This window comes from Octodon degus, unplaced genomic scaffold (assembly GCF_000260255.1).
Source record: "Octodon degus isolate 3935 unplaced genomic scaffold, OctDeg1.0 scaffold00137, whole genome shotgun sequence".
Taxonomy (NCBI): Eukaryota; Metazoa; Chordata; class Mammalia; order Rodentia; family Octodontidae; genus Octodon; species Octodon degus.
Window position 1 is genome coordinate 5966705 of NW_004524713.1, and position 21946 is coordinate 5988650.

Consider the following 21946-nt stretch of genomic DNA (forward strand, 5'->3'; position numbering starts at 1 on the left):
CCGGGGAAAGCCACGCCCATCCACCCAGGGGGCGTGACTATTACAGGCCCCGCCCCCAGCGCCTTGGCCCCTCGGCAACCGGCACAACACAACAAAATGGCCGCCGTGACGCCGCGCGCCTGAGGGAAGGGCTCGCGCGCTTCCGCCTTGCCTGGCCCCGCGGGGCTGTTCAGCTGCGATCTTCGGCGGTGAGAGACCAGCCCGGGCGAGGCTGTCCTGCGGCATCCGCGCCGGGCGGTGGGGCCCGGGGGCAAAGGCGGGAAGGCCTGGACCAGGCGTGGGGTGGGCCGGCTCGGGATGGATCGCGGCGGGGGCGTGTGCTGGGAATGGGATTGGACGGGACGGATGGGAGGGCTCGGGACGGGCGGGGGCGGTGGGCTGGGCGGAGGGCCGGCTGGGCCGCGGAGGGGGCGGGGTCCCTGGGGAGGGGGCCGGCGCCGGGCGGGAGGGCGGCTGTGGGCCTGCGACCCCCGAGGTGGAGGACATTGCGCACCCGTGGGGGCTGTGGCCTCTGAGCGTTCGCGCCTCTCCTACCGGCGCGAAGTACTTTGCCTGGACCCACTTGGGTCTTTAACATAGAGAGACGTTGTCACCCCCACCTAAGCGATCCCCTTGCGTCCCCGAGGGGTGACTCCCCACACCGGTTAAGTGGACAATCAGTCTGTCATAAAAATGGACCAGAGATTGAATATATCGTAGCAGTAGAGGGAATGACTTGGAGGTAATGGGGAGGGCTTGAATTTGAATTGGGTAGGTCAAGTTTTTGAATCCAAACTCTTGATTGCTACCAATAATACGTTGTTTTGTAAATGAGGATAATAATTCTGGTCTCATATAGTATCTGTGAGAATTTGGTTGATAATGTCTTTAAGAGTGTTTTGCAAAATCCTTCAGTCAAGTATTTGTCTATTGAAAAACAAAGTCCCTGCTGTCTTGTAGGTTACAATATGGAAAGAGAGTGCCAGCTTTACAGTCAGTACTAAAAATCTGGAGAGGCCAACAATTACATAGCTTCACAAGTAATTAGTTCCAATTGCATAAATGTCTAAAAGGGACTACTTGTGCAGAGACAGTGTCTATTAAGGAGATAAATCCTTTTGTGCATTTTGAGTGTAGAAAGGCTATCTTCTTGACTATTTTTAGAGTCAAACAGTTCTTGGTCCATTAAAGTTGCTTCATGGAATTGGAAAATATTAATCAATGGAAAATGATTATATTTGGGTTTTCAGGTATTTGAGTAGAATGAGAGAAATGGGAGAGAGGAAATTAGGATGTTAAAAGGATAGAGAAGGACATGAGCCAGGATGTTACAATGCAAGGGTGAGTAGGCAGTGAGTTTGGGGTGGAGAGAAATGGTGGGAGGTTTTAGTATATTTGAGTAGAGGAATGACTGTAGGTCAGAGCGTTGGAATCAATTAGGAGGTCAAATTATTTGTTGGGATGAAGAAGGAGTTTGGGAAGACATGGATATAGAAATGTTGAGATGGGGTTCTAGAATCACAGAGAAATGGGAGAGACTAACACAGTATTAGAGGAATGAGATAGACTTTGGGGAAACTTTAATGAAATGAAAGTGGGATCAGATGAAAAAGGAATAGTAGAAGTGAACAGCACAGTCTGGGGAGCTGACTTTAGGAAGAGGAGTTGTGTGTGTTAGAGACTTTGAAGAGGAATGGAAATTCTAATATTTGACAGGACTCAAAAGGTTGAGTAAGAGTATTTCAGTAGATCAGAGGGTATGGGATGAATTAGAAATAGAGGGAAGGTCCTGAGATATGAGGAAAGGGCTGAGAAAGTAGTGCGGGGGGAAATGGTTAAAGTGTGTGGATATTTATATATGAGGGTGGTGTGTAGGGAGAGATGGAAGGTTTGGAGATGATTGAAATCTGCCTCAGTTGGAGATCAGTAAAGAAGATGGAAAGCTAGGAAAGGCTGGATAGAGGTGGAGTTGGCTTAATCTGCTCATCTCTTGACAGATGGATAGATAGATCATGGCAAGTATCTGGGTTTATGGGTGGCAGGATAAATAGAATTTTATAGCCTGGTCATATGATTCTGATTATCACAGTATTCCAAGACCTTTCTTGCTGTATAAACCATCTTCTAGGCCTTGAAAATGTGCCTCCAGCTCTAGACATCTGTTGCATGTTTTCTCTGGTTTGCTCCTTTAGTCATTCTAACCCAACCTTGGCTTTCTTTTCCATTGCTTGGTCTTGGTTGGTGTTGGAAACCACATCTTAAAGTCATGTTATCCTTATTTGTCCCTTAAAATTGTTATTTAAGATTTAATACCTCCAGTTGATAGTCCTTGACATATGCCAGCCATTCTCAAACACTGAAAATTTTAATCCTGGTTCAGTAGGTAGCTGTTCTATGTGATATGTTTATTGTCCAAGATTTAGAGAAGCTATGGCAACCCAAGAAGAGAATCTGGGAATGCATTGTGATTTTGAAATCATCATTTATTGTTTATATTCCAAATCATAAAAGTAAGGAATTCCTCTAGATTCCTGAAATCCATTCTAATATATTTTATTTAACTCTAAATGTTTAGCTTAGGAGATATCCCAGAACCTCAGCTAGCAAAAAAAAAAAAAAACTCTGATTTGTTATTTTTATAATTTAGAGAGAAGACTAAGATGCAGGATATATGATAATTACATTGCATAAATACGATGCATTTTTTGGGGGGAGCCTGTAGGTTAGCTCAGTTGTTTAAGCTCCTGCTTAGGCAAACCCAGTCAGGCACCAGGGACTGTGCAATCCCCAGCTCCACATGCTTTGCCAGACCTGCCCTTAATGCAGCCTGAGCCAGCTCCCCCCACCCCCTAAAAAAAAAAACCAAAACAAAAAAAGGTGCATTTTTAAAAACTAAGGTAATTTCAAAACTATATATTTGTAGCATATAGCATACTATTGTTTTATATAATCCAATATGATATGGAAGGATATTTAAAAGTGAGACTGGTCCTGTCCTTCCCCCTACCTATTTTTTTTTCCTTTATGAAAATACTGTTTGTCATCCATTATTCCATTCTATTCATCATTAATTAAAATTTTACCTAAGTGTATGTTTCTTAGCTCTTCTGAAATTTGAGTTATTCTTGTTTAGAAGAATACTGGATCAGCTTCACATGGAATCAGTAGTATTATAGAGAAAATTGGTTTTATATATGAGGAATAGTAGACATCCGAGTTTGAAGTGATTATGTCTTCCTACAAGCATCAGTAAATTTTAGAGGCATAATTTTTAACAAAAGGAGACATATAGAAGATATTATATGATTTCTTAAACAAATTTTAAAAATACTGTAATTTAAAACCCTCTGGGGCTGGCTAGATAGCTCAGCAGATTAAAGAGACTGCTTAGGCAGATGCAGGGGCTGGGGTTGATCCCTGGCATGCCATGCTGGCCCCGCCCCTGGGACATGCTGAGATGGTGATTGAGACTGGGCGTGGTGGTGCATGCCTGCACTTGGGAGACTGAGAGCAGGAGAATCACCATGATGTCCAATCTATGTAGTGATTCCCCGTAGACCGTGTACTAAATACATACAAAATAAATAAATAAAACCCGCTGATGTGGGAAGTCAGGATATTGATTACCCATGTATGGGTGTTAGTGACTGAAAGAGGAGGAATGAGATTTCTGGGGCTCTGGTCATGTTGTTTCCTGATGTGGACACTGGTTATATAGTTTGTGTTCACTGGATAGAAATTTGTGGAGTTGTACACTTAGGATTTATACAGCGTATATATGATACACTGCAAGAAAAGCACATAGGCACGCCATTCTGGCTCTGGAACCAGACATGGTGGTGCACACCTGTAATCCCAACACTTGAGAGGCTGAGATAAGAGGATTACTGCAAGTTTGAGATCAGCCTGGGGGCTACAAAAGAGAGCACAAGGCCAGCCTGAGCTGCATAGTGAGACCCTGTCTCAAAAAAAGAAAAAAAGAATGAAAAGGAAAGTACATATCTAAGTGTAGTGGGTGTGGTGGTGTCCACCTATAATCTTGGCACTCTGGAGGCTAAGGCAGGAGGATTGTAAATTTGAGCACACCCAAGACAGTTTTGCAATGTGGTGAGATCCTGTCTCAAAATGAAGAAAGGGCTGGGGTTGTAGCTCAATGTGAAGGCTCTATATTCAATCTCTAGCTCCTTTCCCAAAGAGACAGAGACAGAGAATGAAAATACAGTATAGTCAAGTGACCAGGCTGGATTATGTGTCAGTGCAAGGCCCTCTGGAGGTCGTTTTTCCCAAGGCAGGGTGTTCAGCAATGATTGAAATAGTGTCTGCTTTATCAGTGTAGAACAGTATGGGTCCTGACATTTCTGAATTTCTGGCTTCAGTTTACAACTTTGTAGTCTTTTTTTTTTTTTTTTTTTTTTTTTTTTGTGGGTGTGTGTGTGTAGTCAAGAGTTCTTATTGTGCAAACTTCTTAGAGAGAGGTAAAAGAAACATCTGTCTTTGAGAATGGGCTGACAGTGGAAAGAATGACACAAGTCCAGCTTGGCAAATAAATGAGTTTCTTAGGGGCTTCTTACAAAGAGATAGGCAACTTGTAGCTAGTAGCCCTACTAAAGTCATCAGTCCCCCTGTGTTAAATTACTGATTTTGGATCAGCGAAATAGCTCAGCAGACTAAAGCGCCTGCTTAGGCAAGCTCAGGGACCACAGTTTCATCCCCAGCACCACATGCTGAATCATCCCCACCCCCAGGGCCGACTAAGTGGCCCACAGAGTCCAGGCAGGCATAGTGGACTACACCTATAATCCTAGCACTGGGGAGGCTGAGAACAGGAGGATCACTATGAGTCTGAGCTGCATAGTGAAACCCTGTAATAACCAAATACATCAATAATAATAAAATAAACAACAGATTTTATAGGGCTCCAAGATCAAAAGCAAGAGGGGTCCTTGGAGAAAGGTGTGTGCACATTGCTCACATTCCATCCTTATCAGGAAACTGCCAATCTCAGCAAGTGTTCTCTAGTTGCGGTGAGTCCATGTGCTGCAGTCTGTCAAGGCAACTGCTAGGGTTCCCACTGGATAGCTAGCTAGGGGAGGGAATCACAGGATAGAGTTACTGTTACTGTAAGGGTCGAGTCGCCGCGAAGGAAGACCCCAAGAGTCGGTCTCTCATGCAAAGAACAAAGGGAATTTTATTAACTGTGTGCACACAGGGCGGTCTGAACACGCAGGAACAGAGAGCGCCTGGAACTGACCGTGGGTGGTGGTTTTAAGCTAGAAGACAAAGGGAGGAGGGGTTTTGCAAGTGGGGTTACAGAAGCAGATCACATTGGTTAATTTTAGGGTAACCTCTAAAATAATTGGTGGGTTTTAGAATATGTCCTAAAAAGGGAGACTAAGAACGGTCAGTTAAAGGTTAACTATGAACTGGCTTGGTGGGTTCTCTGGGGAAGGGGGAGTAACTAAACATTGTGACCCTGTTTCACAAGATTGTCATCGAACCCAGGGAAGGTGATGTTTGCTCAAGCTGGGTCTGTGGTTTTACAGCCCAACTTAAGGTTTTAGGAATTTGGGCTACTGAACAATCCGGAGGGTGGTCTCTCTTGTTTAAATGATAATTTTCCAAATTATTCGGACCCTACATTACTTTGGCTAAAGTTTGGAGTACAATTCTCTTTGCAGCTATAGAAATAAATCATGCTAGAAGAATGAACCTTAATATAATGAAAACTCTTGCAGGTTTTGATGATCACCTGGCTGTTTTCTTACAATGAAGAAGGGATCTCCACATCAAAAGTTCTCCAGAACAAACATGTCACCATCATCTCACTTTCCTAGCCCAGCATCTCTTCTGTCCAATATGAGATCTAGGTCACTTTCACCTTTAATTGGATCTGAAAATCTGTCTTTGCATTCTGAAGGACAGTGGTGTGAGGAAGTCAAGTGTACAAGCAAAAGCAGTATGCTTTTGGACTGTCAAGACCAGAAAGGTATTGCTTTTTAATGTAATAATTTATCTGAATACATATGCTCAGTTAAAAGTGGCAAATATTGAGCTTATATTTTTGGTCCTAATGTAATACCCATCCTGATACTAAACTGCGAGTGATGTTTTTATTGACAGAAATTATGTAAGAATAGTGAGAAGACTAAGGTTTTGGGGTAAAGTTAGAGATTTCCCAGTTAAGGAAAGGGAGTTTCCAGAAAGAGGAAGCTTTATTTTCCATGGAAGTTATAAGATCTTGTGCAAATAACATTTCATTAATTACAGTGTTAATAATTTCTATATTAGGTCTATAAAAATTAAAAATTTTCAATGTCAAACATTTAGCATAAAGCTTGAGGTACACCTAAATTATATAATATAACATAAAATATGAAAAGTAAAATGTTAGTAAGATATTGCGATTAGAAGTAGGTAACTTAATTTTTGCATTTGTATGAATGAACCTTTTTGTTGTACAGTATCAAAATGATTTTTTATTCATGTCTCCTACTTATAATTATCTATTTCTGTAATTTCAGGACCTGATTCACGTGTAGGAGTACGATATATTACAGAGGCCCTCATTAAAAAACTCACTAAGCAAGAAAATGTGGCCATGGTAAAATCGCTGAACCTTTCACTTTCTAAAGATGGTGGCAAGAAATTCAGGGTAGGTTTCTAACAGTTTCTGAATATACACACTGATTTTAATTTTCTTGTGCTTTAAAAATTACAACAAAAAAAGAATGGAGAAGAAAAGCAACTTTGATCTTATCCTATGTAACCTAATTTGTAGTAGACTTTTTATTCCAGTGAAAGACGAATATCCCCAAATTCATAATTCCCTCTTAGCCAGTATTCTATATGTTATTGATTATCTCTAAAAAAGAGAGTGATAGGCTACAGTTTGCAGGTTAGATTGGTTTATAATGAGAACTTTATTGGAACATAGCTATATTTATTTATTGTGTATGGCTATTTATGCACTGTAGTAGAAGAACTTAGTAATTGTCACAGATTATATGATACACAAAACCAAAAATATTTATTATCTGGCCTCTACATAAAAAGTTTGTTATCCTTGCTCTAAAGTGTTGATTACTTTCTTCATAACGATACAGCATGAATAGTCTAGTGTTTTAGTTGGAAAAAATGAAACTTAGATTCTAACACATTATTCACAAAATTCTAGGAATGTGAAGAGCTAAATAAAAATAGAACAAGAGAACTAACCAACAGAAAATACTATAAAAGTTTATAAAGAAAAGTATTAAAGTATAAAGTATTAAGAAAGAATATAGAATATTTTTTAAATGTTATAGAGAAAGTTATCCTAGGTGAACACTAATGCCTAGTACTACGAAAAAAATACGGACAGATTTAGCTTTCATAAACACTTAAAAGTTGTGTTTCATGAAAGACATCTTTTTAAGTTAAAAGTAAAAATCTGGCAGTTAGTGTTTATAACATCTGTAACAAAATTCATATAATATAAAGATATCCTACAACTTAGAAATTGCAGAAGAGAGCTAACAATGGAAATGTGCAACAGATATAAATTCATAGCTCAAAAAGTATTGTAAACAATCAGTATTAACATGAAAATGTTCATTAATATTAAAGAAATGTGAAATAAAACAAGTTTCAGAATACTTTTCATCTTGTGCATCTAATGGACAAAATTTAAGATGATTGTTTCAGTGTTTAAAAAAGCGTGGGAAATGGGTAGTCTCATTTTCTTGTGGACATGTAAATACAGCATTTTAGGTTGGTGGGTGTATTTATCAGTGTTTTAAGTGTGCTTATTCTTTGATCTAGTAATTAAGTTTTATACTCACTGAATTTATATCACTGACCCAGAAATTCTATTCCTTGATATTTGTCCTGCAGATTCCATTTGCACATGTATAAAAGTCTCATTATACTATTTTTATTAAGCGTTATTTAAATAGTAAAACTGAAATTAATTAAATGTCCATAGGAGATTTGCTAAATAAACTATAGGACAATATACCATGAAATATTACAGTTTTAAAAATGTGATTTAGAACTTAGTGTGTTCACATGGAAAAATGCCCACAGTTTTTTCAGAGAAAATAAAACATTCTAAAGCATTTTATTTAACATGTCTCAGAATATTTTTTAAAATTCTGTTGATGTATGATGAAATTGAATAGAAAGAGCTGGATACTATACACACTAGCTTCTTCACAGTGAGTATACTTTCTCAGAATGGGGCTTGAGAAGAGGATGTGAGAACTTGAGTGTTTTAATTTTGTTTGAAATTGTGGCTGGGATATATTCAGCTTTGTATAAATAAAAGAAAAAAGGAAATGTGCTGGTGTTTTAAAAGTTGCAAAAAGGAAATGTCAAATTAATAAATACTTAACTGTGTAGTATTGTATGCTACATTTGTGTCAGACTGTGGAGGTAGATACAAAGAAAAGTAAGTTTAGATTCTGGTCTCTGGGCAGTCAGGGTTTGGTGTGAAGAATATCTAAGACTAAAAGGAGAAACGGAAAATCAGAGAATGTGTACCGGTGAGGCCAGTCCCATGAAAAAGCCTGGAGCAGCCCTTGGACCAGAAGTTCTGCAAGCATGATGGGAGGAGGATAAAGGAGAGAGAAATTCAGGCAGAAATAGATGATAAAAGAATGGTACTGGATAGTTAAATAAGATAAAATTGGAAGTTGGGATTTGTCCGTTAAAAAAGTATTTCTTGTTTCTCAAACCCACCAAGTACATTCTGTTAGGGCCCCTGCATTTTTTCCCTCAGCTTGATATTATCTGTCCTCAGCTGTTCTTCCAACAACTGGCTTCTTGTTATTAAGGTAATCATAATTAGCTAGCCTCTCTTCATTCACTTAGGAAGTACTTATTTAGCTTCCCTGCATCCCAGGCAGCAGTGCTGTGGCAGTGTGCACAGCAGACACAATTTGCCTTGCATTCTATCACAGGATGTTGTCTTTTGTCTTCTTGTGAATTCTGTTTACTGTCTTGAATGTCTTTGCCTGTTTGCCTATTGTCTGACTCTACAAATGGGAACAAAAATCTTGTTTTTTTATTCATCATTGTATTTTTTAAACCTTGAACCACTCCTGGCACAAAAACCATGTTCAGTTTGTGGAATAGATAAATGAATGATAATTTTGGAGAAAACTATTTTAACATACTGATGTAGTAGGTTTATTGTTTGTACAAGAGAGTGAGAAGCACAAAAAAGTTGAGGTAGAACTGCTTAATATGTAGAAAATGTCCACTGTGGAACAAGAAAGGCTTAGCACCTTGAGAAGAGGTTTACTTGTGGTCAAGGAGAGCTATACCATCCTTGTCTAAGAAGGCAGTAAAGGTATATCATTCTTGGATGGCTGATGACAGCAGCCCATGATGTACATACTTAAATGTGCTTGTATGTCCAGGTGTCTGTTGTGTAAAAGTGTTTAATCATTTGTTTCCGAGTAGTATATCGAGAATTTGGAAAAATGTGTTAAGCTGGAAGTACTGAATCTCAGCTACAATTTAATTGAAAAGATTGAGAAAATGGACAAGCTGGTAAAATTACAAGAACTCAATTTATCATACAACAAAATCAGGTGAGTAATACTTCTGTAGGGAGCATTGCAGTGTCTCCTTTTTTAGAGAAGTTATAGTGCCGTCCATATTATGAAGAAGTCTTTTGAAAAGCAGATGTTTTGATCTTTATCCATTGACTGGCTAGCCCTTCGCATGGGATAACTATCTTTATGTTTTGGCATTATTTACATACAGAATAATATTTTTTTTTTAATTTTTTTATTTATTTATGTGTGTGTGTGGCCAGCTCAGCCCACCAGGGGGCGGGGCTGGCTGGCATGTGGTGCTGGGGGATTGAACCGCGGTCCCTGATGCTTTGCCAAGCTAGTTCTAAGTTGGTGCTTTAGACCACTGAGCCATCTCACCAGCCCCCAGAATAATATTTTAAAGTAGTTTACTAAAAATGCATATATATTTTTTAAGTACCAAGTTTTATCATAATTCCGTTTTTGGCAAGGAATTTTCCCAGATGTCATCTAAGACTTATTTTTTTCTTGTGTAAAGAACACTAGCATGAAGCAGAAGGTTTGATCTCAATGATATTCCAACTCATTTGATCTTTATTGACATTGTTTTCTCATTGCTACAGGAACTATGTTCCTAGTCTTGTTTCAAATTTATTATAGACAATGATGAAGAATCAAATTTGAACATTTTTTGTTTTATTTTTGTCTTTTTGGTGTTAGGGTTTAAGCCATGGACCTCCTGTGTGCTAAACATGCAGCCTGCCATTGAGCTACATGTGCTGTGGCAGATCTTTGAAATGTTATATATGTATATGCTTCCTCTGAAGTCAGACTTGATGAATATAATGACCAACAAGTCAAAACCCAATAAGTAGCAGTTGCAGAAGTTCCAATAAAAACAAAAGTGAAATGGAAATCAAATGTAATTTATCAAAGCTGTAATATAAAATTTGTATAAAAAAGAATTGATCCTCATGAAAATAATTTCAGTAATGGAAAAATGAAAATAGGGAAGCTTAGAAAATTTTTTCTTTATAAAAAATTGATCAAGAAATTAAACTAATTAAATTGCTAGTAACTTCAGAAAATTTTTACCACTTTAAATTTATCAATATGGGGCCGGGGAGATGGCTCAGTAGAATAAGTGCTTCCCTGGCAAGCGCAAAGGTCTGAGTTCAATCCCCGGTTCTGCCAAATAAATAAATAAATAAATAAAAATAAAAATAAAATAAATTTATCAAAATGGGTAATAGATGTTATATTAATTGTAATTTTCTAATTAAAATACTTGTACTGATAAGCACAGTATCATTTGAAGGGCTTCCATATCCTGCTAGCACAATTAACCTTTCTGTGGTAATCTTGGGCAGGACCACAGGACAGCACAGCATGGGCTGTTGAGCTTTATGGTTTCACTTGGCTGTCTTGCTAATACCTTTGACAATAGCAGGAAGATTGCTGCAGACATACTTACCTATGTTATGGGGTCTGGCACTCTGATAATAAAATGGTTGGGATACTAGAGTTAGTGCTAACAGGTTGGCAGTTTACCTGTTCTGGTAAATTTGACTTAGCTATTTTGTTCTTATTTATGAGAAAGGTTGATAAAGGAAAGTTGTGAAAACTAGCCGCTACCTGGAGCCATGGCTAGTAAAATGAGAATGGAAGAACCTCATCATTCTATTTTGCTAAATTTGACTTTTGTCCTTTGGTTTCCAGCAAAATTGAAGGCTTAGAAAATCTCTGTAATCTGCAAAAGCTAAACCTTGCAGGAAATGAAATTGAGCATATTCCCATGTGGCTAGGAAAGAAATTGAAATCTTTGCGAGTCCTCAATCTAAAAGGCAACAAAATATCATCGGTAAGTTATTGAGAATAGCAAAGAATTTGTTTTTCAAATTTTAGGGTGCATTGATTGAAAAACCTAAATAAGCTTTTTTTCTAATGGAATTTCTATTAGTCCACTGACTGAAGACAAAATTCTAATAAAACCAGGATTTTCTTATTATTATTTTGAACAGAAAAAAAAAAAAAAAAAAAAACAGAAACAAGTAACAGAGCCAAAAACAACATAAAACAAAAATGGTACAAATTTTAAAACAAGAATAGAAAATCAACGATGGTTCTTTTTTTTTTTTTTTTTAAAAGAGGTACCAGGGATCGAACTCAGGACCTTGTGCTTGCCAGGCAAGCACTTATTCCACTGAAGTATTTCCCTGGCTCCAACAGTAGTTCTTACATTGCATATTGTTATCATCAAATTTGTTGCTCAGATTATCAGATATAGACATGCTACATCTATCAGTACTACATTACCTCTTCCTTTTGATAAACCTTAATTTTTTCCTATCTTTTTTATTTTTTAAATTTATTTTAAAGAGAGTATAAAAATAATAGATGTTTGAAATGATACACATTTTAAAAGAAAGAGATGAAAGGTTTCAACAGTGGTTGTTCTATTACACATTGCTGTCTTCAATGTAGTTGCTCAGATTACAGATATTAACATGTAAAATTGGTCAAAGTAAAAATCTGAAACATTAACTGCTATTCCCCCCAAACTGATAGAAATTAGTAGTATAATCATCTTAACTATTCTGTGTATATATTTACATGATTTTCCCCTTCCTTTTTTTCCTATCTTTTTTCCTTTTTCTCATCTCAATTATTTATACTCTATGCTCAGTTTTTTTCTGTTTTACTGTATCTGTTGTACCTTTCAGACTGTATTTATTCTTTCAGGGTCCTACACTAGAGAGACAATGTTTGCACATGTGGGTTTGATTTATTTCATTTATGAATATAGCCTCTAGCTGCATCCATTTACCTATAAAACCCTCAAGTTTATCTTTCTTTATATCTGAGTAATACTCCATTGTATAAAAATACCACATCTTTGTTATCCATTCCTCATGTGATGGGCATTTGGGTTGTTTTCAGGATGCAGCTATGACAAATTGTGCAACTATAAACATGGGTGCACATGTCACTGTAGTATGATGTTTTTACTTCTTTGGGAAAATTACCGAGAAGGGGAATAGCTAAACCCAGGGTTTTCTATAGCAGTTAAATACAGACAGTTCTTATATTGCATAGGTTCCATAACAACTAAGAGTTGATCTCTTACCATCTTCACATATATCATTTTAGAGTCCTTATTCCCATTTTACAAATAAAGCCTCAGAGAAGTCAAGTCTCTTGTACGAAGGCACAGCTTGTGCCAGAATCCATATTACTGAATACACAATAGAATTCCTTTTCCTAACAACATTACTGTACAGTAAAGTTCTCAGGCTTGTGAATTACTCTTGATTATAGTGCTGGCTGTGAAAGGAAGTTGATCATTAGCTTTTTATAGTAGAGCAATTTTGTTATCAAATAATTGCTTAATGATACATAGTATAATCATCTTAGCTATTCTGTATGTATACTTACATGATTTTACCCCTTCCTTTTTGTCCTTTTTTCCTTTTTCTCATCTCAATTGTTTGAGATGAGAAAAACAGAAAGAGACTGAAAGAAAAACAGAAACTGATACAGGATAGCTTTCTTTACTCTGGAGTATAATTTATGATTTTTTTCTAATATTAGAGTTAGCTGTTCAATAATCATTTTCTAGGTGAATACATTAATTTATTTAAATGTGCATTAAAATTGGAAAAATGCTATAATGTACAGTGAACATTATAGAATAGAACATGAAAGATATAACTTCAAATATGGGCCTAGACTTGTGTTCTTTGACTTTGATCTCTGTAAAACTCAATAAGTTGGTAAGTACAAAAATGCTTTTAAAACTTTAAAACACTATATATATGTCTAAGGCTATAGTTATTAAAATTTTCTTTGTTTCTTTTTTTCATTTTTTAAAATTTTATTGAGAAATAGCAACGAGACAGTTTCAAAACAGGTTAGAGGACAGTTATAATAATTAATACATTGCACTTCATTGTCTTCATAGCGGTTATTCATAGTAAAGATGCATACATGATATCCTGTCCAAACACTATTAGTATAAATCTTTCTTCTGATTGAATTAAGAGAAAGTAGCTGTATATCTATCCTAGCTATTTTATATATACAGATACAAAATGGTCCTTCATTTGTATCCCCTTTTTTATTTAATTTTGTCAGAGATGGGTATTCCATTGCCATTTAAATATTGTAGGTGCATGAATTCAGCAAAATAACCCAATATAGTCCAGTAGTCCATAATAGTAGTGGGTTATCTGTAGAACTGGCAAGTCAGAAGTTGTTGACTTGAGCCTTTTACAGCTCAGCATATTAATATGGCTTTACTTTTTATACCTCTTCTTTATATTTTTCTGCTGGATGCTTAAGACCAAGATAAAGCAAGACCTATATAACAAGAAATGTAACTTTTGTGTCTACCAAGGTCAGTCAGATCCCCTCAGGATTTACCCTGAAACCCTGTAACCCTGTTTTTAGATCCTTTGTCAGTGTCAGCCATGTGGATAAGTCACAGCCATTGCTTGACCAATTTGCTCTCTGTGAAAGCCTGAGAGAATATTTTCTCTCCATGTGACTCTCCTTCCACACTCTGTATCGTTGATCACTTTCCTCTATGGCCCCATAATCTCCTTGATCAGAAACTTGGGACATCACTAAGTTATAGGATGTTACAGTACAGGTTCTCTTATGTCCTGAGTCCTCACTGACCTTGAAAGGCTAGGACCAAAATGTTGGCTATCCTTGCAGCCCTTCTTTTAGTTTTTAAAATTTCCACTCATGAACCCAATAAAAAGCAATGCCTATTTAATACTGTATTATAAACAGTGTCAGTACTTTCTGTTTCATATTTATAAAGTTTTGACAAGATAGCTTTCTTTTTTAATCATGAGCACCCCGACCCTCAGAACCCAAGCCCCAGGTCATGTTGTACCTTGGAGTGCTTGAAGCCTGTGGGCTTGTAGGAAGAGGTAGCTTTGAATCTTAAATTTGAATCTTAAAATTATTCCTCAAAGTAGTAATTGATCCTTAGTAGTTGATCTTTAAGTAGTACTGAGTGTTAGCTGAATAACAGAAAGATCATTCAAGAGATATTTATTTACTTATGATACTCTCATATTTGACATTGGCATCATTATGACAGATGTTCATTTGGGAGAAAAGAATTATTTGTATTAACTATTGGAAGCAGTGTTTCCCAAATTTTTAAAATCCTTTTTGAATAAATGTAAAACTCTTTTTTTTTTTTTTTTTTTTTTTTTTTTTGTGGAACCGGGGATTGAACTCAGGCCCTTGTACTTGCCAGGGAAGTGCTTATTCCACTAAGCCATTGCCCCGGACCCTGCAAAACTCTTAATTTTATTTATTTTTTAAATTAATTTTATTGAGAAAGGACTCTTAATTTTAAAATGTGGGTATCAACATATCCTTAGTCTATTGGCCATCATTTATAACCCATTTAACTGAATATTTACTGAAATCTTTTATAATTGTGTAGTTTTCAATTTGTGCAATCCATATGAAAAGAAAATAGATTTAGAGTGACAAAGGCTTAAATTCAAATCCTGATTTGTTTTACATAGAGGTTCTGACCCTTAGACCTGTCACCTATGCTCTTTAAACCTGTTTCTAATTATAAAATTAAGATATTTCATTATAAGTGGTTGTGCGGAGTCACATATCAAATGGTACTAAAAATGCTTAATACTGTCCTGATATACTATATACTCATTTGTTCCATTTCTGTTCCTCCTTCATACCACTACATTTGAGTGATGGTTTTCATGAGTGGTTTCTTGCCATGTTTAGAGCAATTTCCTTAATTTATTCCTTCCTTTAGGTAGTTCATGATTTTTAAAGTGAGTTATACCAATATTACTGTCATACCATTTCAGCTCCAGGATGTAAGCAAGTTGAAACAACTTCAAGATTTGACTTCTCTGATCCTAGTTGAAAATCCAGTTGTGACCCTTCCTCATTATCTCCTGTTTATAATTTTCCACCTCCGTTCACTGGAAAGTTTGGAAGGTCAGCCAGTAACTACTCAGGATCGACAGGAGGCTTTTGAGAGATTCAGTTTAGGTAAGATGACACTTTAAAAAAAATCTAAATTTAAATGAGAAAGGCATTTGTTTTCAGAAGTTACCTAAAAATCTATATTGTATCATAAACTTAATGCTATGAAAAACTTTCAAGGAAAATGACACTATAAATCAGTAAGTTAAATGTTTACTGAATGTTCTGTGCACCAGACATTGTACATGGCAGTAAGGAAGTAATACCAAACAAGACATATGGTGTTGGCTTCCATGCAGCTTATATTTTTGTGGAGACAACAGACAAAAAGCAAGTAAATCAAGATGAAGCAACAGAGGAGAACCCTGTTTGTGGGTAGTATGAAGGCATGGCTCTCTGAGCAAGTGACAGTTAAGCTGACAGCAGAGAGATGAAAAGGTCAGTCATTGAGGAAGAGGGAGCAACGTTTTAAGATTAGAAAGACCCTGCTGAGTTCAAGGAGCTGAAAGATCAGTATGACCAGAAAGAAGCACAAGAAAACTTTTGGAGAGATAGGGAGTTTTGAAATGGCATGGGGCTTTGGAGTCTGGATTTTATTCCAGATGCTGTGTAAAGCTATTGGCATGATGTCATTTATAAATTAAGGATACGTTTTTTTTAACGTAGAGTGGACAATGACTGGTCCAGCACAAAGTAGTGCTGAAGGGGTGTTTTGGAGGCCATATCACTAATCCAGGCTAGAGGTAACCTGTGCTTAAATTTTAGATATGGAAATGAAAACCACCTGGATAAAGTTGGAAGCTACAGTCAGCAGCAGATCAATCAGCATCGGTTTCTAAAGAATTGGGAAATTTCCAGGGTACTAGCTAGTGGATGATACAATTTATAAAAATGGGAGAATTCCTTGTTATATTCAAGCTGGCCTTGAACTCACCTTGTACCTCAGGCTGTCCTTGAATTTACAGTACTCCCCTTACCTCCACCTCCAGAGTGATGGGATAACTGGTGTGCCCCACCATGCCCACAAATTCAAAGGTTTTTATGGAGGGAGAAATGCTGAGTTTGAATATGTGAGACAACCAAGTAGATAGTTAGAAATGTGAGTTTGTTGTTCAGTGAGACCTGGACTAGAGTTCAGCATCCATATTCTAAAAATCTAAAATTCAGTAATGCTTCAAAATCCAAAACCTTTTGAGTGCTGACAAGTAGAAAATTCCACACCTGACCTCATGGGGTAGGTGACAATTGAAACAAAAGCACACTAAAAAATTGAATAAAATTACATTCAGGGTTTGTGGGTATATAAGTATATATAAAGCATAAATCAGTTCTGTATTTAGACACGAGTCCAATGCCCAAGAAATCTCATTATGTAAATGCAGGTATTCTGAAATCTAAAAAAAACAAGCAATGACAACGACAAAACCTTATAACTGAAAACCTTCAGTCTTAGGCATTTTTGGACATGGGATTCTCAACCTGTGTAAATTTGGGAGTTAACAGCATAAAAATAATATATAATTCCTAGAGTGTCAGTTTGCTCAGTCAGGCAGGGAGAAGGAGAGGAGGAAGGGCGGGCAGCTAAGGAACCTTAACTAGGCCAGGCCAACAGGGTAGGGGAAACCAGGAAATAATGAGAGGAAGTTGTCAGTTACCCTGAATGCTGCTGAGATGAGAAAGAAGGGGAGGCCAGACAGTGTTTTAGATCAGCACCTCGTGATGGTCTTGACTGGAGCCGTTAAGGAGCAGTGGAGATAAATGCTAGATCCTGTTGAATTGGCAATGGCAGAAAGACATGTAGCCAAAGATATAAATTTCTTCCTATAATTTCATTCCTTTGATAATAAACTTTTTTAAAAAGTTTAAACATTTAAAAAAATTTACCGGTAGTTCCCCGAAAAGGAAGTGGGCAGAACAAAGTGCAGTTAGCCTCAAAGTCAATACTGAGAGAACCAAACAGGAGCAGAGGGTGAATCATGCTTCAGTGCTCTTGTTCCATGAAAATGCAAGAGAATGAATATTGAGAAAAACAGATCATTCCTTGGCAGGAGGAATGCTTTCTGTGTCAGAAAGGAGAGGAGATCTGTGGTAGCCATGAGATAGGTTTCTGTTGCTTTGGTGTTGGGAAAATAAGATTCCACTGAGGTCTGTTTATTCACTGTGGTCATCTGCTGAGAAAGAGACTACATTGACTATAAGGAGGTTTGCAGCAAAGCAGGTGGGAAACAGCCACTTTTAGAGTGTCGGGTAATGAGTCTGTGTGCTCAACCATTTAAAATTGACTTTAGGGCCGGTGAGATGGCTCAGTGGTCTAAAGCACCTACTTGGAACAAGCTTAGCAAAGCACAGGGACCGCGGTTCAATCCCCCAGCACCACATGCCAGCCAGCCCCGCCCCCTGGTGGGCTGAGCTGCCCCCCCACAAATAAATAAATTTTTTTTTAAAAATTGACTTTAGTTCATTTTTTACTATTAAAAATGACAATTTCATATAATTTGATCTAATACCTGAGAAATGTCATAATTTTCTTTTAAATTTTAGAATCCCTAAACTCTGCATTTTTTTTATTGTGAAGTTTATGTTTTAGAGCATTAAAAATACAAACAATGCATAAGAAAGCCATCATAAATACACTTTGTGGGAAATACGTAAAGTACTTATCCACTGATGTACCTTTAATATGCTGTGCTTATAATACAGTGGTAAGCCAAACTGATGCAGTTTCTGTTTCCTGAAGCTTTGGTGAGGAAGGCAGCCATCCAGTCTATTTGATTACATTTTACAACTTCCTGTGTGACAAGGGCCAGAGCAAGAATTTTACAGTGGCAATGTAGGTCCCCGTGAAGGATCTAACCTATGGAGAAGATTGGGTTGGGACAGGCTTCTCAAAATGGTTTTTAAAATTTAAGACCTAAACCACGCATGGTGGTGTATGCATGTAATCCCAGCCCTGAGGAGCCATAGGAGGAAAGATTGCCACAAAGCCAAGGCCAGCCTGGGCTTCATAGTGAGTTCAAGGACAGCCTAAACTACATGTTGAGACCCTGTCTCAAAAACAAAACAAAAGTTTAAAGCTTAAGAACTAGAGGATACAGAATAGGTCTTTAGGAGATAGATGACATTAGTTCCAGGCAAAGGATGTGGCTAAAAGCCTACAAATCTAAGCCTGAATCATTTCTGGAAAGCTTCAGAGAGGCAGGTATGAATAAGGAACGCTGTCAGTTCTCTGTATAAGTCCTTGACATGTAATTACTAAAATCAGATACAACATTGCATTTTTATAGGGAACTAGAAAAAACCCTTTATCAGCACACTAAATACAAAGAAGTTAAGTATTGTCTTTTAAAAATGTCATCCAAATGATACCTTCAAGTAGGAAGTACAATGATAAACTGTTACATTTTTGTCAACAGAAGAGGTAGAAAGACTGGAAAGAGACCTGGAAAGGAAGACAGTAGAAACTGAAGAGCTTAAGAACAAGCAGAAAAGGTTTCTTGAGGAAATTAAAAATCAAGATAAACAAAACAAATCATTAAAACAAGAGGCCATGTTACAGAAACAGAGCTGTGAGGAGCTGGAAAGTGACCTAAACACAAAAAATGAGTTGGTAAGTCTGTGTTTTATCTGTGTTTGGCTATATTCTCTTAACGGTAGAAAATTCTATGCCCTTAGATCTAAAAATATAACTTCCTGACTATAGTATGGGGAAGATGTAATTGAACAGAAATATGTGCAAAAGGCTTCATGAATTATAGTTGACTATGCACTGTATGCCAAAAAATTGCATTGTGTGAAATAGGCTGTCCTGTATGGAGGAGGATCCTTGATGATACAACCCCACGCTATGAGAAGTTGCTAAGACTGTCCCAGATACTTATATTCTTTTCTCTTTCCTCCCCCAGGCCCCCTTGTTTCCTGCTCTGTCTTTTCTCTCTTCCTCCCTCCTGTCCCACCAGAGTTTGTATTTTTTGAATAACAACATTGTGTAATACTAGACATTGGCAAAAACTTCTAAAAGGTGATTTGGCAAAATTAAGTACATTTTAAACAGATACACTGTGTCTCAGAGATTCCATTTCAAAAAATGTATCCTGTATAAATGGTAGCCAGAAAGTATATGTTACATATCTTAAGTACATACATATATGCATATATACATAGGTAAACTTTATGTACATACAAGTTTATCTACTACAACATTGGCAAAAATGAAAAATAGCTAAAATATCTTGTCAGTGTACATCCATGTGCCTGAACAGAATATATGACGTGGAAAGATGTCTCCTGCATTTGATTATGTGAACAAAAACAAGTTGCTAAACCATAAATCAAGTATAATTTTATACTTAAAAATGTATAACATAAATACATAAAAATGCCTTGAGGAAAAGACAGACTATGTCCCAAACTCTTGCAGTAGTCATTTCTGAGTAGTTATTATAGAACACTTTCAAACAGACCTTTATGCATATCTATAATGTATGAATTTTATGTAATTGGTTTTATTGTTAAAAAGATATGAAAACTGAAGAAGATTTGAACAAACTAGATAGTATAATTTGAGGAAGTAATTGACTGGAAGACTTTGGAGGTTTTAAGACAATGTTGTATGAGAAATGGCTGAAGGATGGATGGGATTTCTAGAGGGAAAAAAGGAAATGTGAGTTATGACAGCCTCTCTTAGGGAGCTTTCTGACAGAGGAATTAAAGTTATATACTAAAGCCCTGAGAGATAAAATTATGACTTAAGAAATGGAATCATAAGAAAACAGCACTCATTTAGTAATAAAAATTGCTAACTGAAATAAAATGTGATCATAAGAGTATGTTTGCTTTCACTGAAGCAGGCAAACGCTGATAATATCTTCAAGGTATAGGGGAAAGATGAAGAATATTAGATAAGACAAGACTAAATGGCCCTTAAAAACTCTTTCTACGCCAGTGTGATTTTATAAACTTATTAGACTATTTTTTCCTGAAGGAAAAAAAAATAACCATTGGTATCCACCTTTTAAAATAACTCCTTATTCTGATTGTGAATAACTTAAAGAATTATATTTACCAAGTAAATAATGTTTATTGTTTTTCCATCTCCCTTCAGATTACCATTTGGCCTAATTATTCAGTTTGTTAACAAAAAAATATTTCTGCCTAATCACTTTTTCTTTAACACAGAACATGAGTGTTCCCTTTTTCTGTGTGGGAAAGGAAGTTGTAAGTTGAAATAAAAATTCTCATCTACCTCTTTCTTGAACTTCTCTTTGCCTGGGACATGATGGAAAGCTCAGACAGCTTCCCCAGCTCTGTTACATAAAATTTCAGAGCATGTGTGGGTTCCTTCATCTGCCTTTTCTTTGAAGGTAGTTTTCAGAGTATCTTGGCTACATAGCTTCAGATCAGTGCCAGCCACTTTAAATTATATATGCTTCAGTTACTCTAGTCCATAATAAAGTAGAGTAGACTGATGAGCAGGGAAACCAGTAGAGAATTACACGGCAAGTGATTTTATTTAAACAGTGAATTATTCTTGTTATGTCGTATTTGTGTTTAAGATACAAAAATGGAAAACTACTATATCATGTAACGTTTTGAACATTTAATAAATTTCCCTGAGTTAAATAGTTCTCTTAGAACACAGAGCCAATCTTTTATTACTAGGTAAAATATATGCCAACTCTGGTGCATGTTAGTCAATCCACTGAAAATGTTGTCACTGTCTCCATATCGTGGTTGGTTATATCTGCCTAGTTTGCACTGTTGCTTATTTCTAATGTTGTTGATATGTTTGTGAAGTGAATAAATGTTTTGTAAGGTGTTAACAATTTTGCTCCTTTTTTCTGTAACTTTTTACAGATTGTGCTCTTCTTTATTGTTATAATTAACAATTTAAAAACAAATGTATACAGTAGAAACAAAGGTCTAGATGTTAATTATAATTCTTTTCCCATATTTATACAAATATGTAATTAACTACAATATGCCCTTGAAAACTTTTATGATTTTACAAAAAAGAATTTTATATAATAGCCTGCATCTTATTTTCACAAAACAATATATACATAGATAGCTTTTCAAGTTACAAAATGAATATAAATCTTCTGCATTCTTTTTTTTTTTTTTTTTTTGGTGGTACCAGGGATTGAACTCAGGACCTTGAGCTTGCCGAGGAAGATGCTTTGACAGCTAAGCTATTTCCCCAGCACTTTAAAAAAAATTTTAATTTTTTTATTTTTGTGCTTTTTTGTGACTCACTGTGTAGTGCAGGCTGACCTCAAACTTATGGCAGTCATCCTGCCTAAGCCTTGGATTACAGGTGTGCACTACCACGCCTGACTCTTGGTTTTTTGTTGTTTTTTTTTTAGTATATGTCATTGCAGGTAGAATTACTGTGTGATTTTTTTTTTAATTTTGATAAATCCAAATCCCACTTCAGAAAACTTAAGCCAATTTATTCTACCATG

The 21946-nt window shown here is 36.6% G+C and overlaps 1 protein-coding gene across 5 annotated transcripts in view; it reads left to right on the forward strand.

The window, feature by feature from the left end:
- The first annotated feature begins 100 nt into the window (after positions 1-100).
- Positions 101-21946, forward strand: part of Cntrl (centriolin) — an 86996-nt gene continuing 65150 nt past the window's right edge. For 4 of the 5 annotated variants that reach the window (XM_023701561.1, XM_023701563.1, XM_023701564.1 and 1 more), the window contains exons 1-7: positions 106-188; positions 5715-5965; positions 6501-6631; positions 9424-9554; positions 11220-11361; positions 15365-15551; positions 18899-19092. In XM_023701561.1, the coding sequence (XP_023557329.1) occupies positions 5746-5965; positions 6501-6631; positions 9424-9554; positions 11220-11361; positions 15365-15551; positions 18899-19092 (1005 nt within the window). In that variant the 5' untranslated portion in view covers positions 106-188; positions 5715-5745. Of the gene's footprint in view, positions 283-5714; positions 5966-6500; positions 6632-9423; positions 9555-11219; positions 11362-15364; positions 15552-18898; positions 19093-21946 lie in introns of all 5 variants that reach the window. The other variant, XM_023701562.1, reaches the window with a different exon arrangement.